This window comes from Pyricularia grisea (genome assembly GCF_004355905.1).
Source record: "Pyricularia grisea strain NI907 chromosome Unknown Pyricularia_grisea_NI907_Scaffold_1, whole genome shotgun sequence".
NCBI lineage: Eukaryota > Fungi > Ascomycota > Sordariomycetes > Magnaporthales > Pyriculariaceae > Pyricularia > Pyricularia grisea.
The window spans coordinates 6,134,944-6,153,547 of NW_022156716.1; the positions used below are offsets into that span (position 1 = coordinate 6,134,944).

Consider the following 18,604-nt stretch of genomic DNA (forward strand, 5'->3'; position numbering starts at 1 on the left):
GCTTCGAGTGCTTGGCGTGTCTAGCGCGTCGCCCTGACACCCTGAACGCGACTGCCAGCGGGTATCAGTGGAGGCGCCGTATCACGTGGTGTATCTGACGTCATCTGCGACGCATCGACTCTTACTGTACGAAGCAATTATTAGAACTACTATTTCGTACCTGGCAAGCTGGGTACCGGGTACGAAGTGGCAGGTACCTTAGGTAGGTACCTACCTTGGTGAGGTAGCCTTGGTACTTCTAATTCTAGAACTAGTTCTAGACCTAGGACTTAATTTCTCCGTACCTTAGTCTAGTCTAGATTCAGTATACCTTTATCGCTGGTTATGCGTGGTAGATTGCCAGTTTACACGGGTCCCCTTTGTAGAAACGAAGTTTGGTAGGAATGTGGTCGGAAAAAAAAAAGGAGACAAGAGAAAACTTTGTTTCGAATGTGGCTTGGATTCCCCGGTGATTTCAGACCCAGTGTCGTGTAATCTCGTGCGTGTCTTGTGACCCTGACTTGAATCTTGCTCTCTCAATTTAGCAAGCTCGTCCCAACGGTGCGACGCCACTGGCCAATTGGAGGCTTTTTCATTATGTTATCGAACCGAACGAAAAACTAACCACAATGCGCGGCCCTTGTCCCTTTAATGCATTTCTGCAGGCAAGCAAACTCGTATCGCTCGGTGCATGCGGCCAGCGTCGGCCTCAACCAAATACCTACCTTACCTACCTCGGCGACCTCTCCATCGGAAGTCCAGCCGAACTTGTCAACCCCAGGCGGCAACCAGACCGGTTGGAAATACTTTGGAGGAATCTCCACTAGCTATTTTCGCTGACTCTTGCACCTGTCACTAGGCTTGACTGACTTTTGAGCTTGTGACCTAGCAGGCAGTGATACTGGCTGGATCTTTTGCTAAACCCAGATTCCGTCAACTGATTTTATTTTTAGGTGAACTGTCGACAGTTTTTTTTCTTGTCCGATACTGTTCCAAGATATTGGCTGTTCGAGAGCAGTGCAACGAACGAATCCCACATTCGCTGGGTAGCTTGCTTGAACTCTGGGTGGAGCTGCCCCGATAATTAGACTATACTACCACATACGAGTGAGTACAATAGATACAGGAGGCTCCTCTTCGTAAGTCTGACTCGAATTGTCACCCACTTTGAACTTTGACGATTTTCACCCGTCTGCCATCCAATCTTGAAAAGGGAGACCACGAACTGAACTCTAATATGGCTTCTCAGTGTCATCCAAAAAGGCCCGATTTTGCAGCATCATGTCGGCTCCGGCCTGCAGCCTACGGGCTACCAACCTAGCCAGGCAGCTTCGACTTGCACAACCCAGGGTCACATCAGCTTTTACATCCCGCACTCGGGCGATATCCACAAGAAGACCCTTCCACTCGACGAATACACCACGCGAGCCCGAAAATTCCAACCAACGTACACAATGGCAGACCAAGCACCACAACAACCAGACAAACGACTCTCGTGGGGGACACCAGAAAAGCCAAAATGTCCTCCTGGCCGGGGCGTCTGGTGCAAGTCTGGTTGTACTTGGTGTCGCCGTATCCAACCATGAGTCTGCAGAGGGGCCCCAACCCACAGGCGAAGACCAGATACACGCTTCGCCTGCAGATGGTCGCGACCCTTCTCGGCCCCGACACCGGCTGTCCGACATCCGGGAGCAACATGGACCTGGTTCAAAGAACCCTTGGGTTACGTTTGAGGACAAGGTCTACGATATTACAGACTGGGTTGGTGCACACCCAGGCGGAGATGTGATACTAAGAGCCGCAGGTGGCTCAATTGAGCCCTATTGGGACATATTCACGATACACAAGGCCACTCATGTGCGTGAGATTCTGGACCAGTACATGATAGGCTACATCGCCATTGAGGACCTGGACCAGAGAACCGGCCGGCCAGCGGCTGAGGCCATAGAAGATCCTTTTTCAACAGACCCTGAACGAGACCAGCGCTTGATCAAGCACACGGCCAAGCCTTGCAATGCCGAGCCGCCGCCAGAGGAACTCGGAAAGGATTTCATCACCCCGCCCGAGCTTTTCTATGTGCGCAATCACATGTGGGTCCCCGTGGTGAAGGAGGATCAGGCAGATGATCATGCTTTGACCATAGAGCTTCCAGATGGGGAAGAACGCGTCTACACGCTGGCTGAGTTGCGCTCTCGGTTCCGTCTTCACCGTGTTACGGCTGCCCTTCAGTGTAGTGGGAACAGGCGGAGCGACATGACTTCCTCAACCGCCGCCACCAATGGCTTGCAGTGGGGCGTGGGAGCCATCTCTAACGCGAACTGGGAGGGCGTGAGACTGGCCGATGTTCTTTTGGATGCGGGACTGAAGCCGGCGCAGCTCGCACCAACTGAGATGACAACAGACGGGAAGGGCGACGCAGACAGTGAAATGCATGTGCAATTTTCTGCACTCGAGGCCTACGGCGCATCAATCCCACTCTCAACGGCCCTGGACCCGCGAGCAGACGTCCTCCTTGCTTTCGGCATGAACGGGAAGCCATTGCCTCGTGATCACGGTTACCCGCTGCGAACTATTGTTCCCGGCCATGTAGCTGCCCGTTCCGTCAAGTGGCTCAACAAAATTGTTGTCAGCGACGAAGAATCTCCAAGCCAGTGGCAGCGCCGTGACTATAAATGCTTTGGACCCAACGAGGGCTCGAAACCCGACTGGGATCGGTACCCTGCGATCCAGGAGATGCCCATCACTAGCGCTACAACTGGTGTTTGGGTTGGCGATTGTGTCCGGGCGGCAGCTGCTGCAGCAAAGTCGGGCACGGAGTGGATGTTGCGGCGGACAGATGAAGCTCGTGCCGCGCCTGGAGTACGTGATCTACCGGCCTGGCAACGCGAGCACCTCCACTCAAAAGATCACAAATATGCTCCCAAGATGGATGGTCCCGAGGGTGGCGTACCCGTGGCTTTGACGGGGTATGCTTACTCTGGAGGCGGGAAACATATCATTCGAGTTGATGTCAGCATCGACGGAGGCAACACCTGGGCTCAAGCTGAGCTCCTTGATGACTGTGGACCTGGAGGCAAAAACTGCAAAGGCTCAAAATACTGGGCTTGGAGACGTTGGCGGTACGTTGGCAGTTTGCCCGAGCTCCACGAAACTCAGGGGGACAAAAAGTGCACGACTATTCTGGTCAAGGCCACCGACTCGGCCTACAACACTCAGCCGGAACAGCACACGGGAATATACAATGTCCGTGGAAATTTAGCCACGGCTTGGCACCGGCTTCTCATATGTCCGTCATGCGTCAAAAAGCCCGATGGAAAGACGACTTGGTGCACCGGCAACGGAGTCTATGGCTCTGGCTTCTCCAAGCCGGAGGCGACCGTGACCAAAGCGTGAGCGTAGTAGCAATCCCGCGACTTGTCAGCCCTTTCTATGAGATCCGTCATCAACTTGGGATCTAATGGGCTCATATAAGCAAAACAACACATTTGCATTTTTGGCCGGGTTCCGACCTGTGTATACTTTGTGTAATCTAGACACTGCTGAGCTGGGGACTTCAGGGGGCATTGCGTTACTTTAGAATCTTATTTCCTTTGTCATTCACCGTTTCAAGATATCCATTTTCCAGCCAAAACATTGCATCAACCTTCAACAGGGTGGCAATAATCAATCGTATCATGACAGAACTTTCGCTCAAGAAGGAACAAGCTCATTTCTATGAGCGAGAGCACTTTGAACAGTCATCATATGGAAAGCTTGCGTGATCCTGCATTATTTGTCGCAGCGAAAAGGAGATTCCTCGGTTGCCTGACAATGTAGAGGATGTTGTTCAAAGAAAATAATTAAAGCCAAGTCTAGACTGTGTATGCTTCCCAGTTCTCCTAGGCAAGTAATACATGATTGGTTTTACAGAGGAATGCACCCCATGCACCCCCAAACTTCAAGTTTGGCAAAGTCTTCCAACTACCTGACTAGCACCTCATTTTTGCCATCATAACCTTCGCTCACAGCTCCTCATCTTCGTTGTCCGTAAAATACTCAAAGTCACGGGGAACAGAGGCCTCCTCATCATCCTCGCCATCCTCATCCACGGCAGTCAAAACGCCGGCGGCGGCAGCAGCGCCTGTGCGCTGGTCTCCTCCAGACACACCACCTGCACCAGACTGAGCACGACCTCCAAGGAGCTGTCGGAAAAGCTCACTCTCGCCAGCGCGACCTCCGCGACCAAGGGCCTCTCGCCAGTTGTCATCACCGCCAGCACCACCGCCCGAGGCGATTTGCTGCGCAGCACGGATTAGCGCTTGTTGGTCAGTCATGAGACCACCCATGCGTCCGCCATCGCGAGCCGATGAGCCAGCCTGGGCACCAGCAACAGGAGCCTTCTCAACAGTAACCTTCTTGAGCTTCTCCTCGATCAATGACTTGGGCTCATCGGGCTGTGTATCTTGCAGAAGGAGTGGTCCACCGGTAGGCTTCTTGACAGGCTTGTAACGGCCGGCAGGGAAGCTAATGAACTTCAGCTGGCCAGGCAAAACTCGAGAGATGTTCTCAATCTCGTAACCGACCTTTTCCCTCTCTGCCTTCTTCTTAGTCTCAGGCGCCGCCGAGCCCTCTTTCTCAACTGCAGACTCTCCGTCCTTCTTATCCTTAGATTCGTCTGACTTGGCCTTCTTGTCGTCGTCCACATCCATCTTGTCTCCTGCATCGGCAACCACCGGCTTGGAAACAGCGGGCGAATCGATGTCCATGCTTTCGCGTCGTTGCGCACTTGCCTTCTTCTGGGCACGGCGTTTGGCCTGAGCAGTAGTGGATAGAACAGCCGTAGCAATGAGAGCAGGGCCCTCTTCGGTCTTGACCTCCTGCTCTGGGGGATAATCGAACAGGCTCGGGCGCGCAGCGCAGTGGAATTTGAAGTTGGGGATCTCCAGGTCATGGTCCAGCCCGATGATAGACGTTGGGCTGAAGCTCAATGACAGGAAGTGAGTGAACGGGAACCAGTACCAATATTGGGTGAAGACAGCCATGCCAACAATACCCGGCATGTTGAGGTTGCCAGTTTGCGTTTGCAGCCCGATGGTGCAGTTGCGCCCTCCGGCATCGATGATGCCCAGTGCAAGCGAGGCACCAAACTTGGTCATGGCGTCCTCATGACGATCACCGACAACCTTCTTCAAAGTCTTGCGGATTGAAGCCACCTTGGGGTTCATCGCCTCGTTCTGCTGAACCATGATCATGGCGAGCGAAATCAGAGCACCCTGACGGACGAAATCCGTTGGGTCCTTCATCATCGGCTCGAGGAGGTCGATAGCCTCATCAAGACCGGTGCCGGCACATGAGATACCAAGAGCCATGGCAGAACCATACCGAACGTGGGGGTTGTAAGACTCGGACAGAAGCTCCACCATACGAGGAACGCTACCGGGCTTGCGGAAGAGGATAAAGCCCAAGCTCATCACAGCGATGCGACGAACATCATCGTTGACGTCGCTAACGGCGGTGTGAAGGAGTTTTCGGATGGCCTTGTTGCTGCCAGTCCCGCAGTAAGCCATGGCGATTGTAAGAATACCACCATACCTGAGGGTTGGGTCAGGGTCAGCAAGGAGAGCCTCGATGATGACATCAGCACCCTCCTGACGGCCAAACATGATCAAGGCCATTCCCAAGGCGCAGCCACGAACAATCTTTTCGTGCGTTGTGTCGTGGGCGTACTGGAACATGGTCTTCAGCGCGTTGGCGTTTCCGGTACCAAGCATGATCAGACCCATGGCAAGACCGACGGCTTCGCCATTGAGCGCAGAGTCTTGCCACAGCACATTCTTGAGTTCCTCAAACATTTCCTCATCACCAGTAGCCATGCCCGCAATTCCCAAGCCAAGAGCACCACCGTGGCGAATAACCTCGTCGTCATGGCCAGTAAACATGGACCTGAGGTAGTCAAGAGCATCAGCACCATGGTTGGCGTGGATGAGACCGTAAGCGTACAGAGCACCTCCTTGGCTAAAGGTCGAGCCGCTGCTAAGGCCCCCTGATTTCGGAAGGTAGGGCTCAAGAAGCTTGCGTGACTGGGTAAGGTTGCCGCGGTGGATGACTCCCAGCGCAGCCGTGGCTGTGAACTTGGACCAGTTGACAGCCTTGCCTAGCCATTCAAGGTTGTCCCTGAAGAACTTGTCGTGGGTTGTGCCGGCGTTCATAAAAGCATTGCAAAAAGTCACGGCGGTGTGGAAGATCGAGTTGCGGCCCTCCAAGCTCTCCCGGACCTTGTTGAGGATGCTGAGATCTGTGTGGTTGTTTCGGTAAAGGAACTCAAGGTTCAACTTGATGGTCTTGCTGCCATCCAAGATGGTGCGAATGTTCCTGAAGACTTTGGCAACTTCCTCGGGCAACTCTTCCTCGGTGTCTTCGGGAGTCGATTCTTCGGCATCCTCCAAAAGCGGCGCATCTTCGGCAGGCTCGGCCCCTTCCTGCTTTTCAGCCTCGGGCTTCTTGGGCGGCTGCCCTGAGGGTAGTGACTTGATTACCTTGCCCAAAAATTCTTGCGTGCCATTGTCGTAAAGATCAAAGGCAATCTGATACGCGCTCGCTATCGAGTTGTCGTCGCCATTCTCCACAAGTTTACGAAGCATTGTCGACGCCTGCTCATCGGCATTGAGATACACGACACACCTGGCGATGGCAAAGTAGTCAGGGTTAGGTATGTCGTTGAGTAGACTGAGAATCAGCCTGAGAATCTCCGTCCGCAGGCTGCGCTCCTGAACGATATCCATGCAGATGCCGAGGGCGTATTCCATCAGCTCGTCGCCTGGGCTATGGCTGGATTCCTGAGATTTGCCCTTGGTTCGCTTCTCATCATCGTTTGCCCTCTTGATAACCCCGCGCAGAACATCCAGGTTCTTGGCCTCCACAGCGATTCCCACGACCTGTCGGTAACGCCCCGCCTTCAAGCAGTTCTCAAAGAGGCGCTCAATGACCCGCTGCAGCGCCTTCTGAGTTTGTTGGTCAGGAAGCTGTACGATAGAGCCTGATCGGCCCTTTTTGGTTGCAGGCTGGAACGTGGGATCCAAAATGGTGTTGTCCGTCGAATCCCGGGACAAAAGCGATTTGGATGGTAGCGTTGACTGAGAGAACGGGGTGGTCGGAGACATGAGAGCGGATGGATCGGTCACACCGGCAGCGAAAGTCGTCTCCAGGGTTGGCAGGGAGGTATCGGACTTGGATGGTTTCGCAGGCGCGTGGTGCATAGATGAAACGGCGATGTATTGGTCTATGCACTTGGAGATAATGGTCTCCTCGAACTCGCCAGGCGCATCGAGCTTAAACAAGTCGCCCGCCGCCAGGGCAAAAGTCATACTCTCATTGTAAGCCTGGAGATGGTAGTAAACCTTGGCCAGTACTAGGGCAGCAAGCTGACGTTCGGGGAAGGATTCGTCCTCGTAGAGGGCCTCACTGTGAACAGGAGCGTTAACACACAAGTCGCAACGAAAGCAGCTCGAATACGTCATCCGCAGCATCAACCAAATATACGCACATTTGACTCAAAGCCCCGGCTACCTCCGTCCAGACGGTATCGAGGTCATCGTTGAGTGTCTGAAGAGCGAAAACCTTCAGTTCGGGTTCCTCGTCGGCGAGGAAGCCAAGCACTCCCGTTGCCGTGACGAGGCCAGGCATTTTGAGGACAGGGTGCTTTATTGAGGTTCGTATCGGGAGAGCAAAAAGAAGTAGCCGAGATCTCAGATCTGGTGAAGGTTGACGTATTGGTATGAGATGCGACTTGGTTTGATGTCGAGAAAGATGGCAGTTGATGATGATGCCCAAACAAGATAGATACTCGCTCTCGGTTCCCGCGTTGAAATGACACAAGCAGGCAGCTTCGTCTTGCGTTGCAACTCGCAAACCCCAGCTGGTGGAAAGCTGTGCAGTGCAAGGTGCGCACGGATCATTACCGAGTATCCACTCAAACGAGCAGCTGGTGGGGATACGTTAAAATCTGAACCAATGAGCCAAAGAGGAAGCAATCGCGCTAGGCTTCTATGCACCAAAGGTCAGTCAAGTTCCAAGCAAGGCCACGAAAATGAGACCGTCACAGAGAACCACCTAGAGTTGGGGGACGAATGTTAGGTATCTACCTAACCAAGGAAAGGATCAAGGTATTCAAAAGATCCAGGTTCGGTGATTGGGAATTGATAATATATATGCTTACAGCATCTTGTACAAAATTATGCCATACTCTTAAACACATCGAAGCAAGGCCACTCAGATGCATGTGAACAATTTCCTCTCCATAGAGCAAACGCGATTAGCACGCGACACAAGGTCCTCCTCTCTCTACCAGACAGCTAGATTCGCAACCTTGCCTTATCTGAGGCACCTTAACTGCCGGTTCGTTGCACTATAGGACAGGACCTTCACCAGCAAGGGAGCTCATACCACCAATCAGAGGAGAGACCCACGGGCTGGAGTAGCCCTGTCCCCAGCCAGCAGCAAGCTGCAAGTGTAAAGGCGCGAAAGGACCTAATTTGTGGCTTCGCGCGCGTCTTGAAGCTATCGAAGCCTGTAGCACACCTCATCCATGTTTAATCTTTCCCGCCAGCGCAAAGCCTTGTCGACTCTTCGGCTGCCCATTATCGTTGCAATTCATCGTCATCGCCGCTCAAAATTTCTCAGTGCATCGGGACACGCTGGCCCATGATGGATTTGACAAAGATGCTCAATAACGACGCGGCGCCGCCGCCGCGGCCCCAGCATCAACAGCAACCTCAACCTCAACCTCAAACCCAACACCAGACCGTGCGACAGCCATTAACCCCGATTCAAACCGCTGCGCAACCTCCCTACCGCGACTACAATCAAAACACACCTTCGACAGCCGTACCAAATATGCACATGTCGCCAGACGGAGGATACTTTTCACACCAACGCCCTCAAGCGCAGACACCGGGAGGAACACCTGGTTACGCACATCCTCCTCAATCGCCGTATATGACTCAACAGTCTGTTGCCCAAACACCCGGTGGCACCCAAATGTTTGCACAACCGCAGTCTCCGTATATGTCGCAGCCTCCGATGCCCCCGGCTGCCCAGCCACGGCCTGCCCGGCAATTATCCTTTCCTCGCAACATCGCTCCACAGTTTAACACCCCCAGCAGTAACCCTTCACAATCGCCCCCGATGGAAACACCAGCCAAACGAAAGTTTGAAGCCGACCACCAACCTCAACGACCTCCACCTTCGGCCCGACGCAAGATGCCACCCCGATACACGGAGAAGCCTGCCTGGGCGCGCACTCTGGACGAATGCAAGAATGAAGCGAGGGCACGTGGAGAAGAATTTGAGCTCAAGAGCTACAACCTTGACTTGAGGAAACTTGTGCACCCTGAAGAGAGGCACCAGCGTGAGAAGACGGCTGAGAGGCCCGCCAGCAGACACACATCTCCAGAGATTTCTCGTGCGAATGGTTCCCGTCCCGGACCCGCGCCGGCGTCCGCACCGCCTTCTATCCCTGCCGCCCCAGAGGTGACAACAATACGAGATTGGGAGCCCTCCATCAAGGGATTCCGACCGACCGACCCAACTGTGAAGACTATCGCGGACTTTGTCGTCCAGCATGTCATCAAGAATGAGGATATGGAGCAAATACTGTCTCGGAAAATTCAATTCGAAGTTGAAGCGAAGCTAGGATGGGTGATTGATAAGCATACTGATCAACGACTCGGTATGCCCGGGCTGGATGAGATCGTCCTTGATGGAGATAGGATAGATAATGCGTTCAGGAGTAGCATGACTGAGGTATGTCATTTTTCCCCCCTCCTTTCGGCAGACGGTGCTGGACAAAAGCGTCGACCTCGAACGAAGGCATGCAGACATCTTTCAATGCTAACTCGGCCTTGCACTGTTGTAGCAACAACATAAAGGTTACAATGAGTATCTCAACGGCATAGTCGCAGAGACATTCCATCGCAACCCGGAAGCACAGGGACGGGTACCGGTCATTTACAAGCACACGAGGGAAATAGACAGGTTCTTTGAGCTGCCGCAAGAACTTGAGGCTCGGCTGCCGGATATCGTTCGGCGTTACAGCAGACATCGGGTCAAAGTGCGAGCAACCTATATGCGCGAAGGGCAAGATCTGGTGCCTCTTCGCCAGATAGTAAAAGCGCGACTTGCCGACCTTAGCATTCACTTCCCTCGCGCCGCTCATGATTGTCGCATCAGCATCAATCTCGAAATGCCATGGGAAGGCTCAATCGAAGAGCTCGAACGGTTTGGGATTAAAGACAGAAGGTCACCTGACCGGAATAAAGACCGCTTGAGCTACACTCAAGGTCCCTATCAGATTGATCTTACTCAGGTCACGCAGGAAGCTGCAGGCGGCGGTATGGTAAGTTTGGCCAAGGTCCATTCCATGATTGTTCAAAATGTTGACCATGACTGACATATTGAACAGCGCAAAGAGCACGAGCTCGAAGTGGAGCTATCTGGCGACCGGGTGTTGCAACAGGGCCAATTGATGATGAAGGGAGCTCGACATGACTATATACCTCTTATAGAAGGCTTCTATAACAACATACAGCTGTTGGCTCATGTTGGAATCTGATACTATTAATCACAAGGCGGGCAGTTAGGCGTGGTGAAGACACCTCCTCGATGGCTGGATGAACCTCACGAGTTGCTACAGCAGTCTGGCTGGCTTGAGCGGAAGCGTATAATCATTATGATTTTATATTCATCAAGAGTAATTTGTTCCCAATGCCTTGCAATATGATGACCACCGACGAGTGTGGGTCAACGAGAATTTGAAAGGATCACGCCAGCCCTTGGCTGCAAAGCTTTTCCTGGAAAAGTTTTCTCGCCAAATTGCGAGATAGCTTGTAAGAGTCCGACATTGGCCAAGTGACGACCTTCCCGAACCGTATTGCTCTCGGCCTTGGCCAAATAGATGCTAGGGCTGTAATGGCAAGCCACCGAAATATCCGGGATACTGAGGCAATTTTTTTTTTTTTTTTTTTTTTTTTTTTTTCAAATATTCAACTGGGTAGGTAGGTAGGTAGGTAGGTAGGTAGGCAAATAGGTAGCAAGGTAGGTAACTAGGTAAGGCAAATTGTACAAGAAGGCATCGAAAAGACCAATCTGGCGACTGAGAACGGGGAAGGGGAAAAAAAAAAAAAAAAAAAAAAAAAAAAAAAAAAAAACTTCTTTTATTTTGTTTGCCACCACCCCCTTGCCCCTCTATCTCTGTTTCCCCCTTGAGATCAGAATTGAATTTGCATAGTACCACACACAGCAATTTTGATGAAAGCATGCAAGCCCGTACTACTGCTGCAAGCGATCTCCAATACCCCAATTGCGACCTTCCGAATTGAGCACTAGAGCAGGCTGATATGAACATTCGACCCAGGTCCATAGCGGTGGGAATTGCCTACTTGGCCAATCGGGTCACAAGTGGTTGGATGCGCCAAGACAAACCCCAAATTGCAATCACCAACCCGCTCGCTTTTGTAGGCTGGGCAAAGAGGAGAAGAGGAAGCTGCTCTGGGTGACCGCCCCGCAGTACGCGAACCCAATGTCCGGTCGTGCAGGAATTGGAGCAGCCAAGGCGTTATTGCTGGCTGTATGACGCGAGGTGGTAGAAATGGAAGAAAAGAAGAAACAAAAGAGAGAGTGTGTGTGAGAGAAAGAGGGCCGATTGTGGCCGCCAAGGCATGCATCCTGAGCCGAAAAATACTTAAGATGGCACTCTCATCCGTACCCGTCTTCCCAACATCCCGAGTGCCTGCCACCCCCCCGCGCTCGCTCTGCCCGGTGTCGTCGCCTGCTCAGCCCTTGAAGCTATCCGCAGAGTTCGACCGTGTGTCTGGACGAACCTCAAGGGTCTGGTCTCTTGATTTTTCTTCTTCTGGGCATATCCCCCTTGGACGAACGGAAAATAACCACGACGCCACACACACCAAACCAACAACATGTTTGGCTCTGTGTTGCTCGTGGCCGCCTTGGCCTTCTCGGCCTCGGCCATTGACCCTCCACGCCAGCCCCATCAGCCCCTCGGCAACGGCGACAAGCTTCTCACATTCAACGACACGGTCCTGTCTCCCAAATTTGGTGCTAGCTCGAGATCCGTGCAGTGGATTGCCACCGGCGAGGATGGCCAGTACATCACCAGCACTGATGCCGGTCTGGTCTTCGAGAGCATCGCCACCGGCAGCAGCGAGACCTTTGTTGCCGCGGACAAGTTCCCGCCCAACACCTACGACTACTCGGTCAGCTCCGACCTGACCAAGGTTCTCTTCGCGGCCGACTACGTCAAACAGTACCGTCACTCGTACTTTGCAAACTACTTCGTCCTCGATGTCGCCTCGGGTGAGCTCTCACCTGTTGTCCCGGACCAGGCGGGTGACATTCAGTATGCCGAGATTGCTCCGGCCGGCAACGCCATTGCTTTCGTTCGCGGCAACAACCTCTTCCTCAACAAGAACGGAACGATCACACAGATCACCACTGACGGTGGCCCGGACAAGTTCCACGGAGTCCCTGACTGGGTCTACGAGGAGGAGATCTATGGCGATCGCAAGACCCTTTGGTTCTCGCCTGATGGCGAGTACGTCGCCTACCTGAGCTTTGACGAGACTGGAGTTGAGACCTTCACCATCCCTTACTATATGGATGGCCAGAAGTACGCCCCTGTCTACCCCAAGGAGCTGGAGCTGCGCTATCCCAAAGTCGGCACCAAGAACCCTACTGTCGAGTTCACCCTCCTGACGGTTGCCGATGGTACAACCAACACCATCCCCGTTGATGCTTTCCCCGCCGATGACCTCATCATCGGTGAGGTTGTTTGGCTGACCAACAACCACACCAGCGTCATGTACCGCGCCTACAACCGTGTTCAGGACTTGGAGAAGCTCGTGTTGGTCAACGTCCCCTCGGGTGACTCGTCGGTCATCCGTGAGCGTGACGGTACCGATGGGTGGCTGGAGCCGATGCATGTCGTGCAATACGTCGGTGGCCTTCGTGGCTCCTGCAACCAGTCGTACTATGTTGACCTTTCTGACGAGTCCGGCTGGATGCATATCTACCTGTACCCCGTCAAGGGTGGTGAGCCCAAGGCGCTGACTTCGGGCGAGTATGAGGTCACTGCTGTTCTCAAGATTGACACGACCCGCCAGCTTATCTACTACCAGTCCACGGAGCACCACAGTACCGAGCGTCACATCTACTCGGTCTCGTACGCCACGGGCGAGAAGAAGGCTCTGGTCGACGACTCAGTTGCCGCCTACTGGACCGCATCCTTCTCGTCCGACGCGACCTACTACATCCTGAGCTACCAGGGCCCCGACGTCCCCTACCAGGAGCTGTACTCGGTCAACTCGACCGAGCCCCTGCGCGTCATCACCAGCAACCAAGCCCTTTGGGACCGCATCCAGGAGTACCACCTGCCCAACATCACCTACTTTGAGCTCGAGCACCCATCCGGCTTCACCCTGAATGTGATGCAGCGTCTCCCGGCCAACTTTGATGCCACCAAGAAGTACCCGACCCTGTTCATCCCCTACGGCGGCCCGAACGCCCAGGAGGTCCACAAGCGCTTCTCTGCCCTCAACGGCTGGAAGGCCTACATCGCCTCGGACCCCGAGCTCGAGTACATCACCTACACTGTCGACAACCGTGGCACGGGCTACAAGGGCCGCAAGTTCCGATCGACCGTGACGGCGCAGCTCGGCAAGCTCGAGGCTGAGGACCAGACGTGGGCCGCGGAGCAAATCGCCGAGCGCTTCTCCTTTGTCGACCCCGAGCACATTGGCATCATGGGCTGGTCGTACGGTGGATTCCTGTCGGCCAAGGTGGTGGAGCTCGACTCGGGCGTCTTCAGCCTGGGCATAATCGGCGCCCCCGTCACCGACTGGCGCTTCTATGACACCATGTACACGGAGCGCTACATGAAGACGGCCCAGGGCAACCAGGCCGGCTACAACACGACGGCCGTCCGCAACAGCGCCGGTTTCAAGAACATCGCCGGCGCCTCGTACGTGATCCACGGCACCGGCGACGACAACGTCCACTACCAGAACACGGCCGCCATGATCGACTTCCTCGTCGGCGAGCGCGTCCCGCCCCAGAAGCTGCACTGGCAGGCGCACACCGACAGCGACCACAGTCTCGTCTACAACGGCGCCAACCTGTTCAGGGACAAGACCATCGTCGGCGCGCTCTTTACCGAGAAGCAGCGTGAGGGCCAAGGATTGGCGCACCAGTGGAGCCGCAAGAGGTCTACTGAGAAGGCCAAGTTCCACTTCTCTTGAGTTATGAGTATAATGAGTTGATCAGACCGGTAGCTTTATGACATTGCTTACTTGGTATAGAATGTGTGTATCATAACAGCCACAGAATATATTCCTTAATTCTAGTAACTAGATGTGCATCCTCATGATTATGATTTAAAGGCAATGCATTTAGGGCTGACTGGGTAGATTCACCCTAGCCCACGGGTACGAACTATCAGAATTACTAATTATCATGACTTTGGTATCGTGTTTTTGTCAAGTCCCAATTCCAACTCCAGCGCAAAACTCGTCAATGTGAATGCTAACATACTAAAAAGGCTGCAGTTTTCCTGCCAAAGGTCTCCAATCTCCGCATCATTAACAAGTCATACCTTTTGGTCCTCTTCTATTCAACTGCGTCAAAGTGACACTGCATTAAACCATGTGGTCACCATGGCCTCCCACAGGCCTCCTAGGCTGGGTGAAGCCGTCATTGGCTGGCACACCATTAGCGTGACCACTGAAGCTGGAGTCGACTCCGTCCTGGTGGCCCAAACCATTGTGGTGTCCCATGCCGTGATGGTGGCCTGCATTACCAGCACCCATACCGGCGGCATGCTTTTCGTGATGACCATGACCGAGGCCGTCTCCTCCCCAGCCGGCCTTGCGAGTGGCGACGGCATGGAGGAGCTCGGCATTCATGTAGCTGTCATAGTTGAAGGGGGCCGTTCGGTTCAGCGGGATGTGGTTGAAGCGCCAGTCCCAGATGGCGGCAAAGGTCATGCGGTACGAGCTGAAAGCCATGGTGATGCCGACGGCGGCACCGGCAAAAATATCGTACCAGTTGTGGTATTCGTCGATGGTCAGGGCACCACCAATCAGGACGGCGGCCAGGATCGGAGAGTATGTCAGAGCGAGCTTCCAGAGCGAAGGGTGGTAGTTGCTGAAGACCTTAAGCTTTGCGTTAAGGTAGAGGTACAGGTAGCCAAAGCCAGCAAATGCGGCCGTGGTGTGGCCCGAAGGGAAAGACTCGAGCGCATCGTTGATGAGCTTCTTCTCGCCTCGGCAGATATCGGGGCGGAAGTAGAGCCTCTGGAACCCTTCGCCGTTGTTGTTGCCCATCTTGGCCGGGTCCGGGTCACAAACGTCGAGGAAGTGCGGGCGGAGTCCACCGATGAGCCACTTCACCCAGACCTGGAATAGCGCGGCCGTGATGAGCGAGTACAGAATGCCAATGACGGCGTTGTTGAAGTCCCAGAAGGAGCGCACACGGATCTGCATGATGGCCATGATGACGATTGGAACGATGGAGGCCAGGAATGCAGCCAGCCAGATGGGGACCACCTCATCGCGGAGAGGGTAGGCGAACTGAGGGTAGACTACTTGACCGTCGGAAAAGGTTACAGCAAATGAGCGGGCTGGGCGAGGCTCGGCGAAGTAAATCTAAATTTGTGGTGCTTTGTCAGTCGTGATCACCAAAAGATTGTCAATATATGAGTTATCCAACATACCCCCAGACCGAGAGCTCCCATGATGGCCATCGTGACAATGTCTAGCCAGGTGTGCTTCACCCACTGGCCGAAGCTGGGCCGCTTGGACATGGAATAGGACTCGGCCGGTGAACGTCCATGGTGACGGTGATGGCCTGCCTCGGTAGAAGGGAGTGAGCCCTCCTCCTTAGCGGCGCGGCGCTTGCCAAATAGAGGCATGTTAATGATTTAATGTGATGCTGAGTTGCGGGTGAAGGTGTTGACCAAATTTAAAAAGAAAAGGCCTTGAATAAAAAGCCAAAGGCTGCAACTGCCCTAAGCCCACAACAGAAAATATGTCTGCTTTTGAACAGAACAATGCCTCTTTAAGATTGAAGGGTAGCAAAAAATCAAGGTAGCACGGGCGCATCCATTGTTTTTATACAAGAGGACCATCAGGCACCTCAGTCATCCCATCACTCTTGCTAACCCAGTTCATCTGCGTTCTGTACTACACCGTGGTACCCGCTTGTCATCCAATCTCCAAGTGTTGCCTGCCGCTTTGGTAAGGTGAACGTATGGTGATGTTGCCCTACTGGGGGAAGTCGCAAATCAGTTTGGATTGACGTCATGACTCTGCTTTGAAGCTGGATTCCGGGAGCAAAACCCCTTTGCAAGATTGGGTCCCATCTGTAATGGCTAGTACCCTCGTGGGACCGTGGGATGGAGTGACAGAGGCCTTGCAGCGGTTCTGGGCTCCGCACGGCAACTAAATTGCCGGGCATGACCTATCAAATTATGAATGTTCAAGATGGGTGGGATGAACTACAGCTTATCTTACGTGTCACATGCAATTCTAAATGGTATGGGATCTACCACAAGACGAAGATCCTCCGGGGGTTGTTTTATTTTGATTTTTTTTTACCCTTTCTATCAAAATCAATCAACCGCCAAGGTAGGAAATAAAGCGGAAGTACGGCTCCCTATAGAATGCATTCGTGATGGCTGCGAAGCTGCGTCAACTGGCTAGACGTTTGGCGATCTGGGAATTGGCATCCGGGACGGCAAAGCTTGGCAGGCCCACGTTTCATCGTCATAATTCAAAGTGGTGCAACATACCCCAGCAATTCTAGACCTCTCTACTCCAATGACATAACACATTCGGTAATTACATGCGTGACATTGGATGATGTTTTGACGACGAGCAAGTTGCTAATTGCCTCCATGCTTTTGTCAAAAATCAAGAGCTAACCTAGGCAGACGATGTCTACAAGCTGGTGCATCTTTATCTGAATTGGATTTGAACAACTTTGTGCCTGGGCAGATTTGCAAATAAGCGTCAACGAAAATTGCTTGTTTCCCCAATGGTTCGAAAAGGAAGCTTAGCCATCTTAGCTGTATCTTGGTCCTTGGTGAAATGCACCACTGAATGACTGCTTGGCTAAACTTCCATCAACAGCCATTTAACAAAACCATACACTTCATTGGCTAGAATGAGAGAAAAAATATTACGAAGATAAACATGAGGATGCTAAGGACGTGGACAGCCAGTTCGAAGTGGTAAACAGGCAGGCGATTTCGGCGTCTCACAGTGAAGTGTAATGTGACTAAACTATAAGACCAGACCCCGAAGTCTATCGAGCACCTCTTCCTCACGCTCAGTCACGAACATACCGGCTGCATCATACTTCTCATCACCCATTGAGCTACGACGAGAACCGTCAACTAGATCGCGCAGTTTGGCGCTCTCCCATTTGCCTTCGCAATTTGACCAAAACACGCGTTTAATGCCCACTGAATGCATGTAAGAGACACACCGATAGCAGGGTCGCGACTCGGTCGCTGTAAAAGATGCGGCTGTTGACGAGGTTGAAGAACAGCAATCATCTGGAGGCTCCGTCCCCCCATCGCTATTTTGAGATGAAAGGGTTGGTGAGGATTTGGGGGTTTTGCCAGTAAGACGTATCACATAAAGGTCTGCTCCTGCAACCTTGGGCAACTTCATCCGGGCTCCCAGGTCTTGGATCGACTTCGACATTTGATCATACCGGGTAGGACTGCGTTTGCCCGCCGTATTGCGACGCTGTTTTCTCCTGCGATTTGGCTTCGTGTGTTTGGGCTGGTGAGTCTTGGCACTAATAAGATTGGAAGTTGGAGTATACTTACTACTGATACTTCTACATCACGCTTCTTGCCTCGGACTGATGATTCTACGCCGAGGGGTCCCTGGCTGTGGGCGCCTGTGGTCACTGTAACACCCTGACTGGGGATCGGGCGGTCCAGGTATCCATATCTAAGCTCATGCTCAACTAAGCGCTGGAATTTAGAATTGTTTTGCTGTAATTTGTTGGTGCGGTGGTTGCACATCGGAACCCGCTGCTGCTGCTGCTCTTGTTGTCGATACGCATTCATATACTGGTACCACCGAGCCGGCTTCGCACTTGCACGCTTCAAAACGCCACTCGGCGGCCCGAACCGCAGCGGTGCGCTAGTGCTTCATTTGGGCGCGGCGCATGCGCTCGCCGGCCTCGGCGATGGCGTGGTCGACATCTTCGATGCACTTCAAATGTTTACCCGGTAGCCGGAAGCGCGCTTTCCCAATGTAGGAGATGGGAACCGAACCACGCTTGGAAACAATCGCATGGATGGCCGCCATCTCGGCGTGCATGCTCAGAGCAGCGTTAGTACCTGGAAGCGCCTGGTCAAGACGGCTACTCTCCTGAGAGGAAATGACATGGCCGCCGTCATAGCCCGGACGGAAGTCGTTGAAACCCTTGCCAATGACCTTGCCGCCTTTGACGACGATGCTACCGTGGCGGTAGCGAAGAGGTGACAGCGCGGCCTGCTCGAGGCAGATGTTGAAATAAGTGTCAGACTTCATGGTGAGCTGGAGGGTTGAATTTTGTT

General features: G+C 53.3%; 6 protein-coding genes across 6 annotated transcripts; 3 read left to right on the top strand and 3 right to left on the bottom strand.

The window, feature by feature from the left end:
* Positions 1 to 608: 608 nt before the first annotated feature.
* PgNI_01893 (uncharacterized protein) lies at positions 609 to 3,372 on the top strand (the record flags this gene model as incomplete). Its single annotated transcript, XM_031121965.1, has 2 exons — positions 609 to 775; positions 1,257 to 3,372. 2 exons carry the CDS (start codon positions 609 to 611, stop codon positions 3,370 to 3,372), a joined length of 2,283 nt encoding a protein of 760 aa, XP_030987512.1.
* A 427-nt stretch (positions 3,373 to 3,799) lies between these two features.
* PgNI_01894 (uncharacterized protein) lies at positions 3,800 to 7,870 on the bottom strand. The gene is made up of 2 exons (XM_031121966.1): positions 7,502 to 7,870; positions 3,800 to 7,419 (listed from the first exon to the last, which is right to left on the bottom strand). Exons 1-2 carry the CDS (start codon positions 7,639 to 7,641, stop codon positions 3,981 to 3,983), a joined length of 3,579 nt encoding a protein of 1,192 aa, XP_030988193.1. The 5' UTR covers positions 7,642 to 7,870; the 3' UTR covers positions 3,800 to 3,980.
* Positions 7,871 to 8,502: 632 nt separating this feature from the next.
* Positions 8,503 to 10,718, top strand: PgNI_01895 (uncharacterized protein). Its single transcript, XM_031121967.1, has 3 exons — positions 8,503 to 9,759; positions 9,872 to 10,351; positions 10,418 to 10,718. Exons 1-3 carry the CDS (start codon positions 8,659 to 8,661, stop codon positions 10,565 to 10,567), a joined length of 1,731 nt encoding a protein of 576 aa, XP_030988192.1. The 5' UTR covers positions 8,503 to 8,658; the 3' UTR covers positions 10,568 to 10,718.
* Positions 10,719 to 11,930: 1,212 nt separating this feature from the next.
* PgNI_01897 (uncharacterized protein) lies at positions 11,931 to 14,267 on the top strand (the record flags this gene model as incomplete). Its single annotated transcript, XM_031121968.1, has 1 exon — positions 11,931 to 14,267. The coding sequence occupies one exon, from the start codon at positions 11,931 to 11,933 to the stop codon at positions 14,265 to 14,267; it is 2,337 nt and encodes a 778-aa protein (XP_030988191.1).
* A 396-nt stretch (positions 14,268 to 14,663) lies between these two features.
* PgNI_01898 (uncharacterized protein) lies at positions 14,664 to 15,937 on the bottom strand (the record flags this gene model as incomplete). Its single annotated transcript, XM_031121969.1, has 2 exons — positions 14,664 to 15,671; positions 15,740 to 15,937. The coding sequence occupies 2 exons, from the start codon at positions 15,935 to 15,937 to the stop codon at positions 14,664 to 14,666; spliced, it is 1,206 nt and encodes a 401-aa protein (XP_030987520.1).
* Positions 15,938 to 17,739: 1,802 nt separating this feature from the next.
* On the bottom strand, positions 17,740 to 18,565 carry PgNI_01899 (uncharacterized protein; the record flags this gene model as incomplete). Its single annotated transcript, XM_031121970.1, has 2 exons — positions 17,864 to 18,565; positions 17,740 to 17,832 (listed from the first exon to the last, which is right to left on the bottom strand). The coding sequence occupies exons 1-2, from the start codon at positions 18,107 to 18,109 to the stop codon at positions 17,740 to 17,742; spliced, it is 339 nt and encodes a 112-aa protein (XP_030987519.1). The 5' UTR covers positions 18,110 to 18,565.
* Between the last annotated feature and the right edge of the window lie 39 nt (positions 18,566 to 18,604).

Bases quoted from the DNA above. Each gene is read 5' to 3' on its own strand.
- PgNI_01894 (XM_031121966.1), bottom strand. From the start codon at position 7,641: ATGCCTGGCCTCGTCACGGCAACGGGAGTGCTTGGCTTCCTCGCCGAC. The intron at 7,420-7,501 runs GTGCGTATATTT...TCCTGTTCACAG, and splicing joins GCCGGGGCTTTGAGTCAAAT to TGAGGCCCTCTACGAGGACG.
- PgNI_01895 (XM_031121967.1), top strand. From the start codon at position 8,659: ATGATGGATTTGACAAAGATGCTCAATAACGACGCGGCGCCGCCGCCG. The intron at 9,760-9,871 runs GTATGTCATTTT...GCACTGTTGTAG, and splicing joins TCAGGAGTAGCATGACTGAG to CAACAACATAAAGGTTACAA. The intron at 10,352-10,417 runs GTAAGTTTGGCC...CATATTGAACAG, and splicing joins AAGCTGCAGGCGGCGGTATG to CGCAAAGAGCACGAGCTCGA.